Consider the following 20,439-nt stretch of genomic DNA (forward strand, 5'->3'; position numbering starts at 1 on the left):
GAGAAGAGATAATAAGAGATGCAGCAGACCCAGGAGCTGAGGTAGTGGAAGAGAATGATCACCTCTCTCCCACTCCAGAAGGTCCCAGGATCGGTTCCCAGAGCTGCCTAATGAGAATACAAGCAGACACAGAAGAACACACAGTGAATGGACACAGAGAGCAAACAATGGAAGGACAGGGGAGAAATTTTAAAAAAAGAAAAGAAAGAAGAGACGTATGGGGTGAGCCAAGTCAGTTGGTGGGGATCACAGCACATAGGACCTTGAGGTCCACAGGAAGGATTAGTATCTTTAGTTTGAGACACATGGAACTAAAGAGGTGCTTAAGTTAGAGAGTGATGTCATCAGATTTGCATGACAATGAGATCATTCTGGAAAGAGAATAGAGTTTTGGCAGCTGAGGGTATATGGGGTTGCAGTGACCACCAATTAGAGAACTTTTGCAGCTGTACGAGCTCTAGCATGGTGGTAGTAGAAATTCCAAAAACTTAAGAAATACTGAAAATACCTGAGGCATAATATTGACTAGACTTAGAAATGGGTTGGCTACGGGAGGTAAGGAGAAGAAGATGTTAAGGATAATTTAAGTATCTGGTTTGAGCAATTGAATGAATGGTGAAATAATTCATTGAAATAGAATTTGGAAACTAACAGATCATTTTACCTCTATTATGGTACTAGTTCAACTAAATTATGCTTCTTAAACAGCATCATAGGCACTTTGTTATGAGTGCCAATTATTGTCGTATCTTGTGATAGCAACTTTTTGTGGGTAAAATGTCAACATATTACTGGATTACCATGAAATAGTTTAACACTGAGTGGGAAATCTCTCCAGAATCAGTGTCACAATTAGAGAGTGTAAACTTACTGGTCCCCTTTGGTTTAAAAAAACACATACAAAAGAAACACACTATCTGAGGGTTAGTAAATGTCCCACAATGATTTTTTTTTCTACTTTTTTCCAATGAGTAAAAGTGGAGTCTACCATGTGGCTGGAATTCTGCCAGAGCTTCTGACCTCCTTAGAGAGAAGGCTGATAGTCAGCAGGTCATCTCCTAATGCCATCTAAGGAATCCAGAAATCTTTGTCCCAGATAACAGCAGGAGTAGCAAAATATATTTTTTTACTTGACTGAATATAATCACACTAAAAAGAGTAGGTAGCATTTATCAAGCATATATATGGCATACATAGCCTCACGGGTACTTTCAGTAGCCCTGTGAAGCTATTGGCACCCTCCTTTAGCAACCAGAGACCCAAGCTCAAAGCTGTGAAATGTTTTGGCCAGGGTCTTAGAGGGATTCTAACACTTGTTGCATGTTCCCAGAATTCATGATCTTAATCCCTAGGCTAAATGAGACGATCACATAGGAAAATACATATGAAATAATATTTAATAAGAGAAGTATAACTATACACTGTTACTATTCTCTGGTTGTAGTCAGGGAAAGGAATTTGTTTATTTGTTTATTTGCTTCGTTTTGTTTTTGCTTTTGCTTTTGCTTTTTTGTTTTTGCTGTTTTTGATATGACCAATGCTTTTGAGAGGGACCTCAGAAAGGCTAAACAGTTACTAGATTGTGGGTATATTACTCTGTAGAGTCATGGAAATAACAAAAATATGTTTTTTTAAAACTCTTTGACCTTCCTTCCCGAACAACTTACAATCGTAAAAATATTTTGGAGAGGAGAACACAATTTATATCTTAAAAGAGATTTCAAATCCAGGTATGAATATTTCCCCTGCAATGGGGCCAAATAGGCCATCATTTTCAGGAAACAATTTTTCTTTCTTCATTACCACACATATTTAAAATTCCTTTGAATTTCATCAGCAAGCAAACCTCTCAAACCCATTTTTAAAGATTTTATTTTAAATCTTCACAATGATTTATCTGAATTTGATATTAGATCAAAGTTTTTAACATTAAATTTGGAAACAGCTATCATTCCAGAAAATAATGGCTAGAATCATAAAGAAGCTGGCAAAGGGTTTTTAAAAAATTGTTATGTTTCTTTGCTTTGTTTTTTGGCAGTTATGGGACTGAAAAATTTAGCATGCACTTTATTCTCTCTGTCATATGGTTCTGCTACATGCCTGAATTCAAAATGTTTTCCATTATTGGAAGGTGACAATCTTACTCCACAATCAAGCTAGGTAACTTTCAATGTTCCAGATAACTGCTAAAGTAAGTTCTCCCCAAAGATATTTTATGGTATCTATTTTGCTCTAAAATCCCCATTCGATTTTAATTTAGCTGAATAAATCCAATGATGATCAAAACTCTTATAAAGTAAGAGATGAGAGGTGGAGGCGTCTTCGGGACATGGAGCTGCCCTGGATGGTGCTTCAGAGGTAATCACCGGACATTGTAAATCCTCACAGGGCCTACATGATGGAATAGAGGAGAGTATGGGCCATGATGTGAACCAATGTATATGAGGTGCAGAGGTGCCCAAAGATGTACTTACCAAATCCAATGGATGTGTCATGATGATGAGAACGAGTGTTGTTGGGGGGGGGGAGAGGGGGGGTGGGGGGGTGGGGTTGAATGGGACCTCACATATATATTTTTAATGTAATATTATTACAAAGTCAATAAAAAATTAAAAAATTAAAAAAAAAAAAACTCTTATAAAGTAATGTAGCAAGGAAAAGAAAATTTTGGCTAGATTTCAGGGAGACTATTTTAAAAGGAAAATATTAACTGCTAAGATACTTCCTAAAAATCTCAATCTTATTAAACCCCCACCCTTTTGCAAAACAATAAGAATCATTTGAAGAGAGTATGCATTTAGGCCAAATTTGATCAATTGAAATTGGGAATGATTGTATATGTTCTAATTCAGAATTTCACAGAATTCTGAATGGTGGCACTTAGTATAGCAAAGATACCATATAATAATATCTCCATTTTTATCCATCTTTTAACTATTGATCTATTTAACTATTGATTGATTAAAATCATGATTTAAAATTAAAATGTATTTCTTCAACTTAAGCTTCAATTCTAGATTAAATTTCAATTCTAGATTAAATTGTTTGCAAGCAATTACATCAGGGATCAGCAAATTATGACTTGTGGGCCAAATCTGGGTAGCTGCCTGTTTATGTATAGCCAGCAAGCTAAGAATAGATTTTATTTTTAAATAGTTGAAAAATTTTTTTTTAATTTCATAACATGTGGAAATTATATGAAATTCACATTTTAGCGCTATAAAGAATTATTAGAGGGTAGTGGATGTAGCTCAGGTGGTTGAGCACATACTTCCCAAATACAGGGTCCCAGGTTTGATCCTTGGTACCTCCTAAAAACAAAACAAATGATAAAAAAAGAACTCTCAATGGGGAGCATATGTAGCTCAGTGTCTTAGTGCCTGCTTCCCATGCACACGGTCCTGGGTTGAATACCTGGTACCTCCTTTAAAAAAAAAAATTATTAGAACATAGCCACACATACTCATTTATGCATTGTCTATGACAGCTTTTATGCTGCAATGACAGAGGAAAGAAGCTGAGACAGTGACCAAGTGTTTGCAAAACTTCAAGTATTTACCATCTAGCCCTTTACAATAAAACTGAATTACCTGAACATCTAACTTAAACATTCTGCAACAAATAACTCAAATACATTGACTTCTATGTTTGAAATTAGTTTAAACAATTTAATAGCTTATATCACATATGCAAATCTTTGTGACAAATAGTAGCCTGTTTTGACAGTTTGAAGTTCTTTTATGAATGCCAAAAAGAAAAAGATTATGTTTTTGAACTAATTCATTCCTGTGAGTGGGAGACACTTTTGATTGGACTACATTAGGGAGGTCCCTGCCCTCTGCTGGGTCTAATATAAATGGAGACACAGATAGAGACACACAGGAAAAGGAAGCTACCATTTTTTATCTGGCCATGTGAGAGGAAGGACTCCAGGTTTGCCTACAGCTGCAGAAGGACAGAGAAGTCCCAAGGGACTGAGAAAGGAGGTCTGGAAAGAGACTAGCCCTATGCTTGTTTGCCCTCAACTGAGCTCCAGGAGATAGTAGATTCAAGAGGGAAAGGCAGAGACCTTGACAGAGATTGCCTACCATCTTGATTCAGTACCAGGCAATGTTCCAGAATCAATAGTAGGTAATTTTGGTGGGAAAGCATCTTTGATGGTGCCTTCATTTGGACATTTTATGGCCTCAGAACTGTAAGCTTTTACCCCAAATAAATCCCCTTTATAAAAGTCAACACTTTCTGGTACTTTGCATAGGCAGCCCTTTTGGCAAACTAATGCACATGCCTAGCATAGATTCATAAAGATGTCCTGGTGTGAGTCTTTTGTGAACCCCAGAAAATCATGTTCTTAAAGAGTACCCATTGTAGATGGGACCTTTTGATTAGATTCAGTTAAGAACCCTTTCCATTAGGTCACTTTTGATTAGATTGCTTCAGTCGAGGGTATTTTATTAGATTGGTGGGACCCAGGGAGGGTCTTAATCCTCTACTAGAATCCTATATAAACTGAGAAGCAGGGGAAGGAAAAGCAGCCATTTTAACCTGCCATGTGAGAGAGGACTTCAGGATCATCTACAGCTGTAGAAAGACAGAGAAAAAGCTGCAGTGACAGAGATAAACCTAAGATGGAACAGCCTGAAGCAGAACTAGCCACAAGCCTGGAGAGAGGGGAGAAATGAGTGGGATGCCATTCTGCCCTGCCATGTGCCTGATCACTCATAGCTACAACTTGGTGGGACAGCATCTCTTGATGATAACTCAATTTAGACATTTTCACAGCCTTGAAAATGTAAGCTTTTATAAAAATAGATTCCTATTATAAAAGTCAACCACTTCTGATATTTTGCATTGGCAGTCTTTAGCAAACTAAAACAAAAGCTTTCACTCTGGTTAATAGAAGATTGATTGGAAATATTTATTTAATGGCACTGCTTTCTAGTTTTTTTCCTACCTTTCTGAAAACTCATATTCCTTCACAGGCTACCATTCTTCCATTTCACCTTTAAATGTCCTCATTACCAAGTTTCCTGCTTTGACATCTGTTGTTGACATTTGTCACAATGTCTTTCAGTAGTATCATCTCAATGGGTAATATTATTATTGCCTCATCACAATAAAATCTATCTCAATGCCAGTTCTCCCTTCTGAGCACCAGACACACATATCCAAAAGATACTCTGAACATCTCCTTCAGTTTGTTACATTCCACATAAGTTCACCAACTTCCTGGTTCCCAACCTTACCAGAAAAAATTTTCTTTCTATAAAAGCATCACCACACACATAGCAACCAAAGGCAAAGTATGGAAGTCATATTAGAATCTTCCATTTCCCAGTAATCTACATAGCTAATCAGCTATCACGTCCTGTAGCTAGTGCCTCTTCAGTATCTCCCAAATCTTCCCCCTACTCTGTTCCCAATGCCCCTGCCTTAATTCAAGTCCAACTCACTTGTTTTCTGGAATGGGCATTAACACCCTTTGTGGGCTCCCTGTGGCACCCAGACCTAATCTATGCTGCCAGAGTGATGTTGCTAAAACTTGTATTTAATTATGTCTGTGCTTGGATCATGATCTGGCATTGCTTTGTGCTCCTATTGAAACTCCAATGTTACCTGTAGCACAATGCATATCACAGTCAACTATTACGGATTGGCTATCATCATGAGTATATATATACCTCAGTTAAGTTAAAAATAAATAAATTTTTAAAAGTCTCTTCAACTTCAAATCCCCAGAACTAAGCTAAACCTGAAGTTAGCTGGTAAATTAGTTGATTAGCATGAATGATAATTAAAGTTGAGCAAATTAGATTATGTGTTTCCATTACTACTAGCTGTCAGCCATATGTTTTAGGGATGAGTACAGAAAGTGGTGGTAAATTCATTCATTCAAGCAGCCAGCCAGTCAGTCAGTCAGCAGGTTCTTATTGGCTTTGCCCTTCAAGAAAACTAAAATGACAGACAAAGATTTTTCAAATTTAAACGTGCATCTCTTTCACCTGGGGATCTATTCTATTAGATGCTGAATTAGCAGCATCTAATTCAGAAGGCCTGGGGTGGCACTGGGGACTTTACAATTCTAACAATGATGTGGATGCTCCTGGTCTGTGTACCACATTATGAATATCAAAACTCTAGGGAAGCGGACTTTGGCCCAGAGGTTAGGGCGTCCGTCTACCACATGGGAGGTCTGCAGTTCAAACCCCAGGCCTCCTTGACCCGTGTGGAGCTGGCCCATGCGCAGTGCTGATGCGCGCAAGGAGTGCCGCGCCACACAGGGGTGTCCCCCACGTAGGGGAGCGCCAGGCGCAAGGAGCACACCCATAAGGAGAGCCACCCAGTGCGAAAGAAAGTGCAGCCTGCACAAGAATGGCGCCACCCACACTTCCCGTGCCACTGATGACAACAGAAGCGGACAAAGAAACAAGATGCAGCAATAGACACAGAGAACAGACAACCGGGGGAGGGGGGGATTAAATAAATAAATAAATCTTTTAAAAAAAAAAAACTCTAGAGAATGTCAGAAGCATCTGGATAGGGATTTTTTAAAAATCATTTAATAGGGGAGTAGGTGTTGCTCAGTGGTTGAGCACCTGCATTCTATGTATGAGGTCCAGGGTTCATTTAACATTTGTACCAAAATAACACAAACACACTTCTGAAAAAAAATCAGAACGTATTGACCTGTTATAGAAAGAGCCATCCCCCATCCCTTCTTTCCTCTGTCACCAGTCTGCTATCCAGAAGCAACCACTTTGAAATATTTTGTTTTATTTTCTAGTAGTTCATTCCATATTGTTAACAATATGCTTTGGTGTTCTTTTTTGATCTATTAGTTTTAGATATACTCTACCTATTTCTGAAATGGAATGGATTTTTTAAAAAACTCTTTTACATTTCTCATTTAACTCTGTTAGTAATAGTTAGCATTTACTGAGTGCTTTTCTGTGCCAAGTGAGATTCTAAACATTTTGTGTGTTGACTCATTCTGTCTTTACAAGAAAGCAATGAAATAGATACTATATTAAAATCCCTATTTCATTGGTGAGGGAGTGAATCACAGTAACTTCCCCAGAGTCCCCAGGTAGGAAGTGATGGGCCCAGGCTGTCTGACTTTTAATCAGTATGCTATTCTGCTTCTGAAAATAATTATATAATCACATTACTTAAATCAATATAAAATATTGAGACTGTGAAAATGATGTCAATTCCAGAACCAAGTAGTGACCTATGATCGCATTTTCTTTTGTATAAAGCTGTTAGAAATTTTCTATTTTCCTCTTTGCACTTTCAGCCTTATAATGGTTCTAAACTCCACCACATCAATTTACTTCTTGTCCCAACTCCCTTTCTTTACATGCCTGAAACTCTTCCCTGCAAGTTCCTCTCTATTCTCTTGCAAATTTGTCATCCTGGACTGCCCAAGACTATTTTTCTGAGTTGAATCCTCTGTTTTCTGAAGCTCTTTCTTAGCTCACTCATTTGTTTTGCTGAAGAACATCCTCAAATATGTTTTAAAGGGCATGTAGAGGGAAGCGGACTTGGCCCAATGGATAGGACGTTCATCTACCACATGGGAGGTCCAGGGTTCAAACCCCGGGCCTTGTGGAGCTGGCCCACACACAGTGCTGACGCACACAAGGAGTGCCGTGGCAAAACAGGGGTGTCCCCCGCGTAGGGGAGCCCCATACACAAAGAGTGTGACCCCTAAGGAGAGCCACCCAGCAGGAAAGAAAGTTCAGCCTGCCCATGAATGGCACTGCACACACGGAGAGCTGACACAGCAAGATGACACAACAAAAAGAAACACCAATTCCCATGCCACTGACAACAACAGAAGTGGACAAAGAAGAACACGCGGCAAATGGACACAGAGAACAGACAACTGGGGAGGGGGGCAGGAAGGGGAGAGAAATAAATAAAAATAAATAAATAAATAAATAAATAAAGGGCATGTAGAGGTAAATTCTGTAGATCCTTTTAAGTCTGAAGTGTCTTCACTCTACCTTTCTATTTAATCAACACATTGAGTGAGTACAGAATTCTAGGCTAAAATTAACTTTTCCTTAAGTCATTCAATGTGTTTCTACATTGTCTTCTAGCACTAATGTTTTTGTGAGACTAATGCCACCCTGATTTTTATTTCTCTTTAAGTGATCTGTTTTTCCTTTATTAGGACATTTAGAATCTTCTTTTTATCCCCATGCTTTGAAATTTCTTGATAACTTGTGATTCAAGCTAGGAAGGACAGGGATAGAAGTTTGATTGGTATTAGGTTGTTGCAAAAGGAATTGCGGTTTTGGACTGTGAATTTTAAATCATTATAACTAGGCTCAAACACATCTTTATTAATCAAAATAGGAACCATTACACTCAAAATATTTTTGCCAACAAGAAATAAGTCTGCTTATTCCTGTAGTGTAAAAATCCATGCTTAAGATTCAAAAAACTCTTGAAAAGTATTTTCTGCATCCTGCTGGTTGTGGAAGCGTTTTCCCTGTAAAAAGTTGTCGAGATTCTTGGAGAACTGGTAGGTGTTTGGTGAGCGGTCAGGTAGATATGGTGGATGAGGCAAAACTTCATAGCCCAATTCATTCAACTTTTGAAGCATTGGTTGTATGACATGATGTCAGGCATTGTTGTGGAAAAGAATAGGGCTCTTTCTGTTGACCAATGCCAGCCACAGGCATTGCAGTTTTCAGTGCATCTCTTCAATTTGCTGAGCATACTTCTCAGCTGTAATGGTTTCCTAGGGATTCAGAAAGCTATAGTGGCAGCAGAGCACTAAACAGTGACCATGACCTTTTTTGTGTGCAAATTTGGCTTTGGGAAGTGCTTTGGAGCTTCTTCTCTTTCCAACCACCGAGCTGGTTGTCACCAGTTGTTATATAAAATCCACTTTTTGTCACATATCACAATCCAATTGAGAAAAGTTCATTGTTATTGGATAGAATAAGAAAAGATAACACTTCAAAATGACAATTTAAAAAAAAAATTTTCAGTCAACTTATGATGCACCCACTTATTGAGCTTTTTCACCTTTCCAATTTGCTTCAAATGCTGAACTATTGTAGAATGGTCAACATTCAGTTCTTCAGCAACTTCTTGTGTAGTTTAAGAGGATCAGCTTCGATGATTGCTCTCAACTGGTCGTTGTCAACTTCCAGTGGCTGGCCACTATGCTCCTCATCTTCAAGGCTCTAGTCTCCTTTGCAAAACTTCTTGAAGCACCATTGCACTGTACGTTCATTAGCAGTTCCTGGGCCAAATGGTTGTTGATGTTGGGAGTTGTACCTACTGCTTTATGACCCATTTTGAACTCAAAATAAGAAAGTCGCTCAAATTTGATTTTTGTCTAACATCATTTCCCTGCTCTAAAATAAATATAAAATAAATAGCAAGTAATAAACCATTAGCAAAAAAAAAAAAAACCCCATAAAGTGAAAATGCACATTAAAATGACATATAACATAACATGTTTATTTAAAAATGTATGCCAACATCAAATGGCAAATTTCAACAACGCAAAACTGCAATTACTTTTGCACCAGCCTAATAGAAAAGTATGTGCTGGTTTGGAACTATGTACCTTAGAAAAATATGTTCTTTGATAAGGTTAATTCAGTTAAGATGTGGCCCATCTCAATCGGGGTGGGTCTTAATCCTATACCGAGGTCCTTTATAAGCTGAATGAAATCCGACAGGAAGAAAGCCACAAGAAGCAAGAGCAGAAGGTCAACAGAATCTGGAAGAGAATAGAGAAGCCAGGAGAAGCTACCATGTACCTTGCCATGTGGCAGAGGAACCCAGGACCAAGGACCCCAGCCCCAGGGTTAGCTGTTAAGCAGGAATGTTCCAATAGCAACAGGAAAAGAAACTCTACTGAAAACAATAAAGGGTAATGGGAGTATTGTTATGCTGGGAGATAGGGAACCAGGAAAGAAAATACCAATGAGCTAGGCCAAATACTACTTGAGATGACTGAATCAGGGAAGACTTAAACCCTCTCATGTGCAGTTTTGGGTATGGCTAACTAAAGTCTGTGGAGAAAACACAAATGCTAATGGGATCAGACACCTTTCACTGTGAACTGCTGTGAGACATAAATCCCCTCTTCAGTTCTTTTTATGAAGTCATAATTCAATTCTACACTCTAATAATAATACTTTTATGGGAGTGGACTTGCATTAAGAGCAGATCAAAGAAGCGATAAAATGAACAGCATCTGAATTACATGTGTACAATAAGAGCCAAATAAATGGAACTTACTGTTCATTTCTTGTTATTTCTTGTTCTTTTTTATCTCACATTTATAATGTAGAGCCATTACTTTTTGCAGACTTGACAGTGTAATAGAAATAAGAAAACTACACATTCTAATCCTTGATCCTGTTACTGGTTTCTATGTGTGTATCTTCATTTCATATAGAATAACTGTAAAACAGAATCTGAAATCAATTTTTTTTTCATGTTTATGGTTTTGAATGTCCCCAACTGAAATCTAAAATGAGAAGACAGAACTAGAAAGTGTAATGGGGCACTAGAAGTGCCTCTCTTCTAGCTCTCTTGCTTTTCAAAAGAGTAGGTGATAAGTAGAAAGAGAGTTTTTCTAGGACACCATTTTATTGTTGACAATATTTGTCTTGCATTTTCTAAACACAGATTTTTATTCATGTGCCTGGAGAAAGTAAACCTTGCACTTCGCCCTGTTCCTCTACCTTCGTACAGTGGCCCCCTCCCAGCTTCCATGGGCTTCTTCCTATCACTATTGGTTATGCTTGCCACAATACCCTTTCAATTGTAATCTCAGATTCTTTTAGAAACCAAACAATCAAAATCAAGTTTCATCCCTTATATATTCTTTGTAATACTTATGTAATCTAAGTACCTTTTTAAAAATAAAAAAATGAAAAGACAAAAAAATTCAAGTTACAATATGCCTTGCTCATGCTGGTGTTCAAAATATATTTGATATATCAAGGAACAACTGAGAAGTAGGTACCTGGCTCTGAAAAAATGGAGGCACTCAAATAAAACGACATTTTGGGTAAAATGTTTCATTTCCAAAATTAAAACAAAAAACGAAAAACAGTGCCTTTCTGCTTTTCCTCCTACTTCAGCGTCCATAACATTATTGAACCTGATTGTTATTTTTTTCCTACTAGACTGTAACTTTTTGGAGCAAAGATTGTTCATTGTCTATTTTTTCATAGTTCCTGATACAGTGTCTGAAACATAGTAGGAGCTCATTAAATTTTGTGAAATGAATAAATGAATGAATGATGCTCTATTAGATCCTGTCCAAAGCTTGAATTCAGAGAAGTTTAAAAATAAAACTCGTAAGTTATAGTGTAATCTAAAGCTGAATTATTAAGAGAGAAAATCTTGTAGAAACCAGTGTACATAGATAGGTGCATTCTGGCATCTTACAATCTGGCTATTTATGCCCCAATTCATAAGATAATAACATAAAAAAAGTCAGAGTCCCAGGGAATTTGGGGCTGGTTTAGCCTGGTGGCCTTTTACAGGTACAATTTATTTTTATAGTAGAGAGAAGAACACTGAATCCTTCCAGAATAACCTGATTCCAACAGAGTTTAAAAAAAAGTTCATCCTTTCAAGGTTTTTCGTATAGTTCTGTCTTCTATACTGTGAAGTAAAATTCCATTTCCCAAAAGGCCCAATCCTGATTTTAATGATCCTGTCCACGTGACATTCTTTTTTTTTTTTTGTTTCATTGCTATTAATGAATGACAAGTTAAAGATATTCATTTTAACTTGAAAATGTCAGGTATGCACTTTAAGAGATATATTTTTTGCAGCTTTTAATGAGGTGGTGTTTCTTTTTGAAAGAAATACTCATCTCTGATGTGGATGCCGTGCAGGTGACAACTGATATTTAATAAGCGATGGTTCTTGTATTAGTCGCAGTTCGCTAAAGAAAATGTCTCAGATTGCTTTTGAAAAACTCTTAGCATCACTAGCCCAAAGGCAAGATGTGACCTTTTTATTACATAATGAGAATCATTTATTATCTTACAATGTATCTTAAAGTCACAGACAAAATGCCACTTTGATAATTGCTTTCAATTAGCTTTGAGCATAGCATATATTCATAAAATGTCTTCTCTAATTTAGACTTGAATTAGAGAAAATTGCAGACATAATCTACTTTAAGGTTGTCTCATTTAAGGTGATTCGTAGTTTTATATCAAAGAAATCAAAACGAGTAGCTTTAGAGCAGTCTCTCAAAGTGTCTTAAGCTGGCTTTTCAATATTTGATTCTATTCTATTACCAATTAATTAACAAATTAGAAAGCTAGTTCATCATTTTTGACCTTTAATGCACATTAACTTTTGACTTTCATTCCTAATGATTGTTTTGAAATTAAGCCTTGCAGTTCATGTTGAAAGAGAGAAACAATCTGATTAGCAAGATAAATAAGGCTTGCCTTGATACTAAGTATATCTTGATGTTGGGCTACAACTGGAAATCTGGGTATTAAAATGGTACATCCCTTCCTGCCTTAAATAAATGACACATAACTAATGGTCAAGAAATTATGTTAAATAATCACAGAGCTTAAATAGGCAGCTTTGGGGTCTTACTACCAGTGAGATTAAAGGCTACATGTTTAAAATGTGACTTCAGCTAAATTGAATTCTTATTAGTCTCTTATATATTGGAATATTTGCATATCCTTATCTCTTTCAACAATATTTTTTGAAATAATAGAAACTCTTCAATTACTTTTACACTTGTAGTGTTCAGCAATTCATGAAATATTAGTAACTTTAACAGAAGTTTTCAGAAATAGATATTATATCTTGAACTTACTGCACTCTCTCTTTTTTTTCCTAGATAAAAATTACACACAAGAACCAAGCTCCAATGCTGATAGGCCCTCCTCCAAAATCCGGATTATTCTGCTCCCTCGTCAAAAGAACAAGAAACAGAAGCAAGGAATAATCCTGTATTGTTTCAGTCTTAGAAATCTGTTAGCATAATTGGGCCATGAAATACTTAAGCTGGAAATCTTTGAACCATTTCAAGTCTCCTGCTCATGCAAAATCATGGAATTGGTTTAGTCATTTTTGTTACTGAGCTAATGTAAAATTCAGCTATTAGAAAATTTGTCTCGATTTTTATAGACTTCTTTGCATGAAGGAAGCAGATGTTTACAAGAAGTGATACTGCATATTTTTGTTGCATGCATTTCCATAGATTTTTATGTCTACCACTCATACCTCCTAAAATTTCCATTTACTAACCCATGGAGAAAACCTGTGAAACATAAAAAAAAAAAAGGAAATACCGTGGGAAATGTGATTCTTTCAGTGTGATTGCAATTATTAAAAAGCACTAATCAGTAATAATACAATGATCATGATCTTGGGTTGCTATACTTTCCCTTTTAGAAAAGTGGATCAATGACCTTTGACCTAGGACTTGAGAGACTTTTAATTCAAAGATCGTATTAAATAGTTGTCTATTGTATCTTGCTATATCTAAATAGCTTTCCTTCAACATCTTAATGCTTTTGAGTGGAATTTAAAGTATCAGGTATAAAATTTTCTTGTACTGAAAAATAGAAAGTGGGTGAGGGTTTTTTCCCCTTTTTTTTTTTGGTTAGAGTTTTGTTTTCAAACTGAAATAAGTAAATACATGCTCCTTGGCAGTAAAGTGTGATACTACAATCAGCCTTATTCCTTACTGCATGGGAATCTGGAAGAAAATTCAAATTCACACCAGTAACCAAATAGATGGTTTAAACTATGTGCCTAATAAACTATTTCCCACCAAAGATTAAGCAATAAAGGCTTGAGAGAAATGGGCTAATGCTTAATTAATTAAGCATTATGGGACAAATTTATGGTTATTATGATTAATTTTTTAATGACTAAAATTCTGGAAGAGGGCAAATTATCCATTATTTATAATTAAAGTGCTCCCTTTTCATAGACAATAGGCCTTGCAAGTCACAGCTCAATAGATAATTTGTTAATTATTTGGTCATTTATAAATATAGTGTCTTCAAATTTAGTGGATCAGTGAAGTACACTTGAGGAAAGCAAATGATTCTATCAGTTCCTTTTAGTATAAATTGGCACCTGTAATAACATTGTGCTCATTAAAGCAAATCATGCATGCAATTAGACCCCTCCATCCCTAGTCTCTATGACGTTTCCAATGTTTATTTGGGAATGAAGGCCTAGATCTTTGTTTAAGGTGTTCATGGCATGGTTGGATTCTCTGATTGTTTAAATAAATCATGGAGCTATACTTTTCATAACATTTCATTAAGCGTGTGATATAAGATGAAACTCTATGCTGAGCAGTCTTGATATTGTCGTTCATATTGACCTGCATCTCATCATTGCATGTTTTATGTTTTCAAACATGCTGCAGGGAAAACAAGTGCTTGAAATGCATGATTTATTAGTTTTCTATCCACTCTGCATTAAAGTGCTAATGATTTATCAGTTCTATTTTACTATTGATTCATTCATCTTTGAATAACAAATAGCATTTAGTGATTCTGTTGAACACAGGCCTGCGCATGGATTTATGGATTTCAAGTGAAATTGCTATAATTTTAGTACTTTGGTTTGAAAACTCAGCTGAATGCTGTTATATCAAATAGCTACTCTCAAGCAATGTACTATAGTGGAAGATTATGTATGAAGTATATTCTTTTAGTATTCCAGGAACATTGGATGGTAAATATCAATCCACAATAAGTCTAATTGCTTTAAAAATAAAAGCTTTTCAATAAAATTAAGATAATTTACATTCCCAGGAAAATTATCATTACAACTGTAAATTCAACACTGCAATCATTTGCCCTGATATAATAATAATAATAATTTTAAAAGTTGTTTGGCAAAGCAGGAATCTAGACTAAAAGAAATTTCAAACAGTGGCATATGCATTACTGACACAGTGTAATAAAACACATACATTGATTTTGTGTATCTATGGTTAAACAGGTAATAAATATTTTTGCATTAATTGACAAAATTTTCTATAATGAGCAGGCAAGCTTTGTGTCAAAAATGTATTTTGATGCCACAAATTATTTTATGTTCAGTACTACAAACGATTATCTTGAGTACCTTTTATAATTATAGTTTGAAGGCAGCAACAGTCTGAGAATCATTCTTAACAATCTGTGCAGTGGAAAGCTGTTGAACAGACAGTGAGATGAGATAAATTAAACAACCTGCCTATAAGACTTCAATAATGGATGCAGCCTCATCTCAATGTGGCTGTATAGCTATAATTAGTGCTAATAGTACTTACTCACATTTTCAGTCAGTTGGATTCATTTGGTGCCAATAGTAGATATGAATCAAATTGTACTTTCCTAAACTCATTTTGTAGAGATACTGATGTACTTGCCCTTCCAGTACACTACTCCTGGGGTTTGGAAAGTGGTTTTTAAAAACCTACTTTAATGGTTTTGAGATCAGAGAAGATATTCTCCCCATTTTTATGACAGCTTCAAGTAAAAGTTCTATAGTATATTAAAATATTGAATAATGAATATTAGTTTTACATGATGGAAAATTATGCTTCTATGGGTATGGGTGGGTGTTTGAGTTGTTGAGTCAACCTCTTTTAAATATAGTAGATAGAGAGTTATAAAGTGATTCATCTTTTACGTCAAAATTAGCATTTGACTTTTGAGGGATAGGAGAAAAGAGTTGTCCACTCTGATAAATATTGTCATACACTGAGTTGGTAAACAGAGAGAGATTCTATAATAAATCTGGACATCCATACTTCTAATAAATAGGAGTCGAGGGACCTATATAGGGTCAGAAATTTCCAAAGACACATTTTTCAATTTATATGTATATACCAGATTTATTTGATGTGAAAAGTGGTGGGCAATTTATTGTGGAGGAAGGAGATATATTGGGAGAAATGTAATAAACAATGTTTTAAAAGCATTTTTCAGTTTCAAGCACGTCATGTGATCATAGCTGGAATAAAACAAAACTCAGATGTTTAGGGTAGATAGTCTACAACAGGCAAAAATTTAAATCTAGTAAGGACTAATGAATCACATATGTTTCAGTATTTTGTTCTGTTTTCCTTTTCAGGGGGATGGGAGGCAATTGTGATTGTGAAGAAAGAATCTGTTTTTGAATTTCAGGCTGTATTCTACTTGAATGACACAAGAATTTTTAAAAACTTCATCCCTTTTTTGTGTCAAACTTAGTTTCTTATCTTTTGATTATGAAAAGGAATATGGATTTTCATGGCATACATGATCCTCAAAGAATGCATTCAAATACAACACACATAGTCAAAATTAAAAGAGTAAACCCTTGTAATATATGTTTAGGATAGTTTAAAATTAAAAATAAATAAATGAATATAACCTACAAAAAGAAGAGCTTTCATTTTGTGAAAGATAGAAATCACCCCCTTGAAACTCCTTATTAAATTGCATTGTATTTAAATAAAGTTTGCATAAACTTTCATTTGAAAGATTCTATACATCCTTATTATGTTTAAAAATATGAAATTCATTAAATTACAGTATCCTATTTTCTCAGAAACTTTTATGTATGATATCCCACTTTTTGAAATAAAACTATTAACCACTCAGTTAAGTGTCATGACTAGTCACCATTTTGGCCAAATTTCTCCCGTAAATTAACTCTTCAGGCTATTTGACAGACTATCTACCACAGTGAGTATACTCCAGTTATACATAGGCCAGCTGCTTCCTTGCTTCCTTTTGTCAGTGAGGAAAGTGTTTCATATATTGCATCTGATTCTGTGCCCTTAAGAACTGAAAACTTCCACTGCATGGTGCTTTGGGCCGTAAGTTGCTGCTGTGGGCATTTTTCTCTAAATACCTTTCCATCTATTAGAGACATCTGGACACAATACATGGGGTAGGGAAAAGTAAGAATTAAAGAAGCAACTTTCCAGTGACCAAAACAGTAGTATAAAATGTTCCAGGGTTCTGTTCTCCCAGAGTGTTTCAACAACTAGCAAAAACTGGTAGAGCTATCTTCTTCAAAACTCTGGAAAACAGTTAAAGAGTTGCAGTAACTCCAGAGTGGAGTAACGAATCAAGAAAGTGCGACTTAAAAAATAAAAACATAGAAGTTCCTGGCAACCGTGTTGCTCCCTGCCCTGGTAGAGTGTAGAGCAAGCTTGTGCTCTAATTGTGGGTCCCTGGCCCCACAGATAGAGTAATCCCTATGCACATACTGGGGTGTCTGTATGTCCTTGCTGATCTATCAGGTGGTAGTCTAAAATATTGTACCAGGGAACTGGTCTCTGACTTGCCCTTCCAGAACTTGCCCTGCAGGCAGAAACAAACAGCTAAAGCAATATAAGAAATAAAAAAAAGTGGCCTTGGGCAAAGGAATTAAGGCTTTATGACACAATAGAGCATTCAGGAAGAGGAGACTCTACAGGCATCTCTTGTTTTTTATTGTTTTTGGTTTTTTTAAAGATTTTTTTAAAATTTATTTCTCTCCCCTTCCCCCCCACCCCCACCCCTGTTGTCTGTTCTCTGTGTCTATTTGCTGCGTCGTCTTCTTTGTCCACTTCTGTTGTCAGCGGCACAGGAATCTGTGTTTCTTTTTGCTGCGTCATCTTGTGTCAGCTCTCTGTGTGTGCGGCACCATTCCTGGGCAGGCTGCACTTTGTTTCGCACTGGGCGGCTCTCCTTATGGGGTGGACTCCTTGTGCGTGAGGCTCCCCTATGCGTGGGGCTCCCCTATGCGGGGGACACCCCTGCGTGGCAGGGCACTCCTTGTGCGCATCAGCACTGCGCGTGGGCCAGCTCCACACGGGTCAAGGAGGCCTGGGGTTTGAACCGTGGCCCTCCCATGTGGTAGACGGACGCCCTAACCACTGGGCCAAGTCTGCCGCCCATCTCTTGTTTTATTGCACTTTGCTTTATTGTGCTTTGCAGATACTTTTTTTCCTCCCAAAATTGAAGGTTTGTGGCAACTCTGCACTGAGTAAGTCTATCAGAGCCGTTTTTCCAACAACATGTGCTCACTTTGTGTCTCTATGTCATATTTTAATTAAGGTACATACATTACTTTTTGGACATAATGCTATTGCACATTTAATAGATTATAATTTAGTGTAAACATAACTTTTCTATGCACTGGGAAACCAAACAATTTATGTAACTCACTTTGCATAAATTGAGCCCTCAGTATCACTGAGGTTTGACTGTAATTCGAAAGAAGTAGAAGGAGCATTCCAATTCCTGTAAACCAGGGAATTCCTAAGGCCACTAGTGTGAACAAGCCTAGGACAAGACATAGGTTCAGAAAAGAGGACTCTACACTTCACATTTGTCTCAAGCTGATCTTTATGATAGGATGGCTAAATTCTAAAGATATGCACAAGCCAACCCAGAACCAATATGCAAAATCTGCGAGTGTTTCTGTGTTGGCTTGTTTTAGTTAGCTTCTGGTATTCAAGGAACTCTCTGTCCTATCATTAGCTAGATACAAAATTACAGAATGGACAACTCAAGGACTAAATCCCAGAGTCAACACTTGAAAATATTAAAGTATGCAGTTGGCAAAAAAGATTACAAGACAAACAAAGAAATAGAAAATGATGGTCCATCCAAAGAGCCAGATAAAATTCCAGAAATCATCAAGAAAGAAGACCAGACTTTGGACATATTGGATAAAGATTCCAAAATAAATATTCCTAAGGACATATCTCCTTTATCAAGGAGATAAAGGAAAACACAGAGAAAAAAGTAAAAGAATAATGTGAGCATTTTAACGGATAGAAATTTTAAAATGGAACCAAATAGAAATAGCAGATCTGAAGTCTACAATACCTGAAAGTAAAAATTCCCTAGAGGGTTTTAACAGCAGATTGGATCTGGCAGAAGAAAATTTCAGTGAACTCAAAGACAAGACAACTAAAATTATTCAGGCTGTGGAGAAGGAAGAAAAAAAATAATTTAAAAAAGTGAACAGAGCTTGGAAGACATGTGGAACATCATCAGGATTACCATTGTACACATTACTGGGATCCCAGAAGGAGAAGAGAAAAAGGGTCAGAAGGTAAACACAAAGAAATAATGGCAGAAAACTTCCAAAATTTAAAGGATGACATAAATAGACATATTCAAGATACCCAATACACCTAAAAAAGATAAGCAAAGAAATCCATGCTCAGACACATAGTGGTCAAACTATTAAATGCCAATGACAAGGAAGAAACTGAAAGCTTCAAGAAAAAAATGTGTTAAGGACAAAGGAGTTCTAAGATGATTAAATGCCAATTTCTAGTCAGAAACCATAGAGAGCAAAAGACAGTGGAATGAAATACTTAAAGTGCTGAGAGAAAATAATTTCTAACCAAGAATTTTAACATTGGAGAGAATGTCATTCAGAAGTAAGGACGAGATTAAGGCAGTGCCAGATAAACAAAGGTTGGGGGTAGTTATCACCATTAGATCTGCCCTACAAGCAATGCTAAAGGGAATTCCTTAGACAGAAATGAAAGGACACTAGACAAGGGAACAAGTAGCATAAAGAAACTAAATATCTCCAATAAAGGTAACTCTGTAGATAATCATAAATGCCAGTACAATTGTACTGTATTTTTTAATATGCAACTCCACTTCTTAATTCTTACAGGTTCTAAAGTGCAAATGTAGAAAAAGTAATGAAATATCTATGGTTTTGGCCACATAATATATAAGAATATAATTTGAAACAATTAAGACATAATAGTGGAGAATGGAATGGTATAGGAATAGTGTTCATCTGTGCTATTGAAGTTAAATCAAACAACATTCTTATAGATTTAGGATGTTAAATGTAAGGCCCCGAGTAACCATAAAAAAGAAAAATCTGAAAAACTATATACAAAGAAAATCAGAAGTGACTAAAAATAGTACACTAGAGAAAAAAAAAAGAAAATGTGAGTAGGCATTAATGAAGAATTGAGTGTCAAAAAGGTATAAAACTTACAAAGATGGGGTGGGGGTGGGAAGTAGGGTATATGGGAACCTCTTATGTTTTTTAATGTAACATTTTGTGTGATCTATTAACTTTAAAACAGATAATTAAAAATTAAATTAAAAAATAAAACAAATAGCATCAAGGAAGTGAATAAATATTAATAGCTGTTTGATAATTTTGTTAAAAAAGCTTTAATACATGATAAATTTAGTAAGTAAAAAAAACTTACAAAGAAAAAATAGCAGAATGGTTAAAGAAAGTCCTGTATTATTAATGGTTACATTAAATGTAAATGAATTAAACATTCCTGCAAAAGGCAGAGATTATCAGTATGGATTAAAAAGCATGCAAACATATGCCATGTATAACAGACTCACTTTAAATACAAAGACACAAGTATGTTGAAAGGGAAAGATTGGAAAAAATATTCTGTGCCAATAGTAACCAAAAGAGAAC

At 36.1% G+C, this 20,439-nt stretch overlaps 1 protein-coding gene and 1 pseudogene across 11 annotated transcripts in view; both read left to right on the plus strand.

The window, feature by feature from the left end:
* DGKB (diacylglycerol kinase beta) overlaps nucleotides 1-16,624 on the plus strand; it is a 723,907-nt gene extending 707,283 nt beyond the window's left edge. For all 11 annotated transcript variants that reach the window (XM_058296926.1, XM_058296928.1, XM_071215137.1 and 8 more), the window contains one exon: nucleotides 12,866-16,624. In XM_058296926.1, coding sequence (XP_058152909.1) covers nucleotides 12,866-12,973 — 108 coding nt within the window. In that variant the 3' untranslated portion in view covers nucleotides 12,974-16,624. The remainder of the gene's footprint in view (nucleotides 1-12,865) is intronic.
* Nucleotides 16,625-19,002: 2,378 nt separating this feature from the next.
* Nucleotides 19,003-20,439, plus strand: part of LOC101428454 (bifunctional phosphoribosylaminoimidazole carboxylase/phosphoribosylaminoimidazole succinocarboxamide synthetase-like) — a 35,588-nt pseudogene continuing 34,151 nt past the window's right edge.

Source organism: Dasypus novemcinctus, chromosome 5 (genome assembly GCF_030445035.2).
Source record: "Dasypus novemcinctus isolate mDasNov1 chromosome 5, mDasNov1.1.hap2, whole genome shotgun sequence".
Lineage (NCBI taxonomy): Eukaryota > Metazoa > Chordata > Mammalia > Cingulata > Dasypodidae > Dasypus > Dasypus novemcinctus.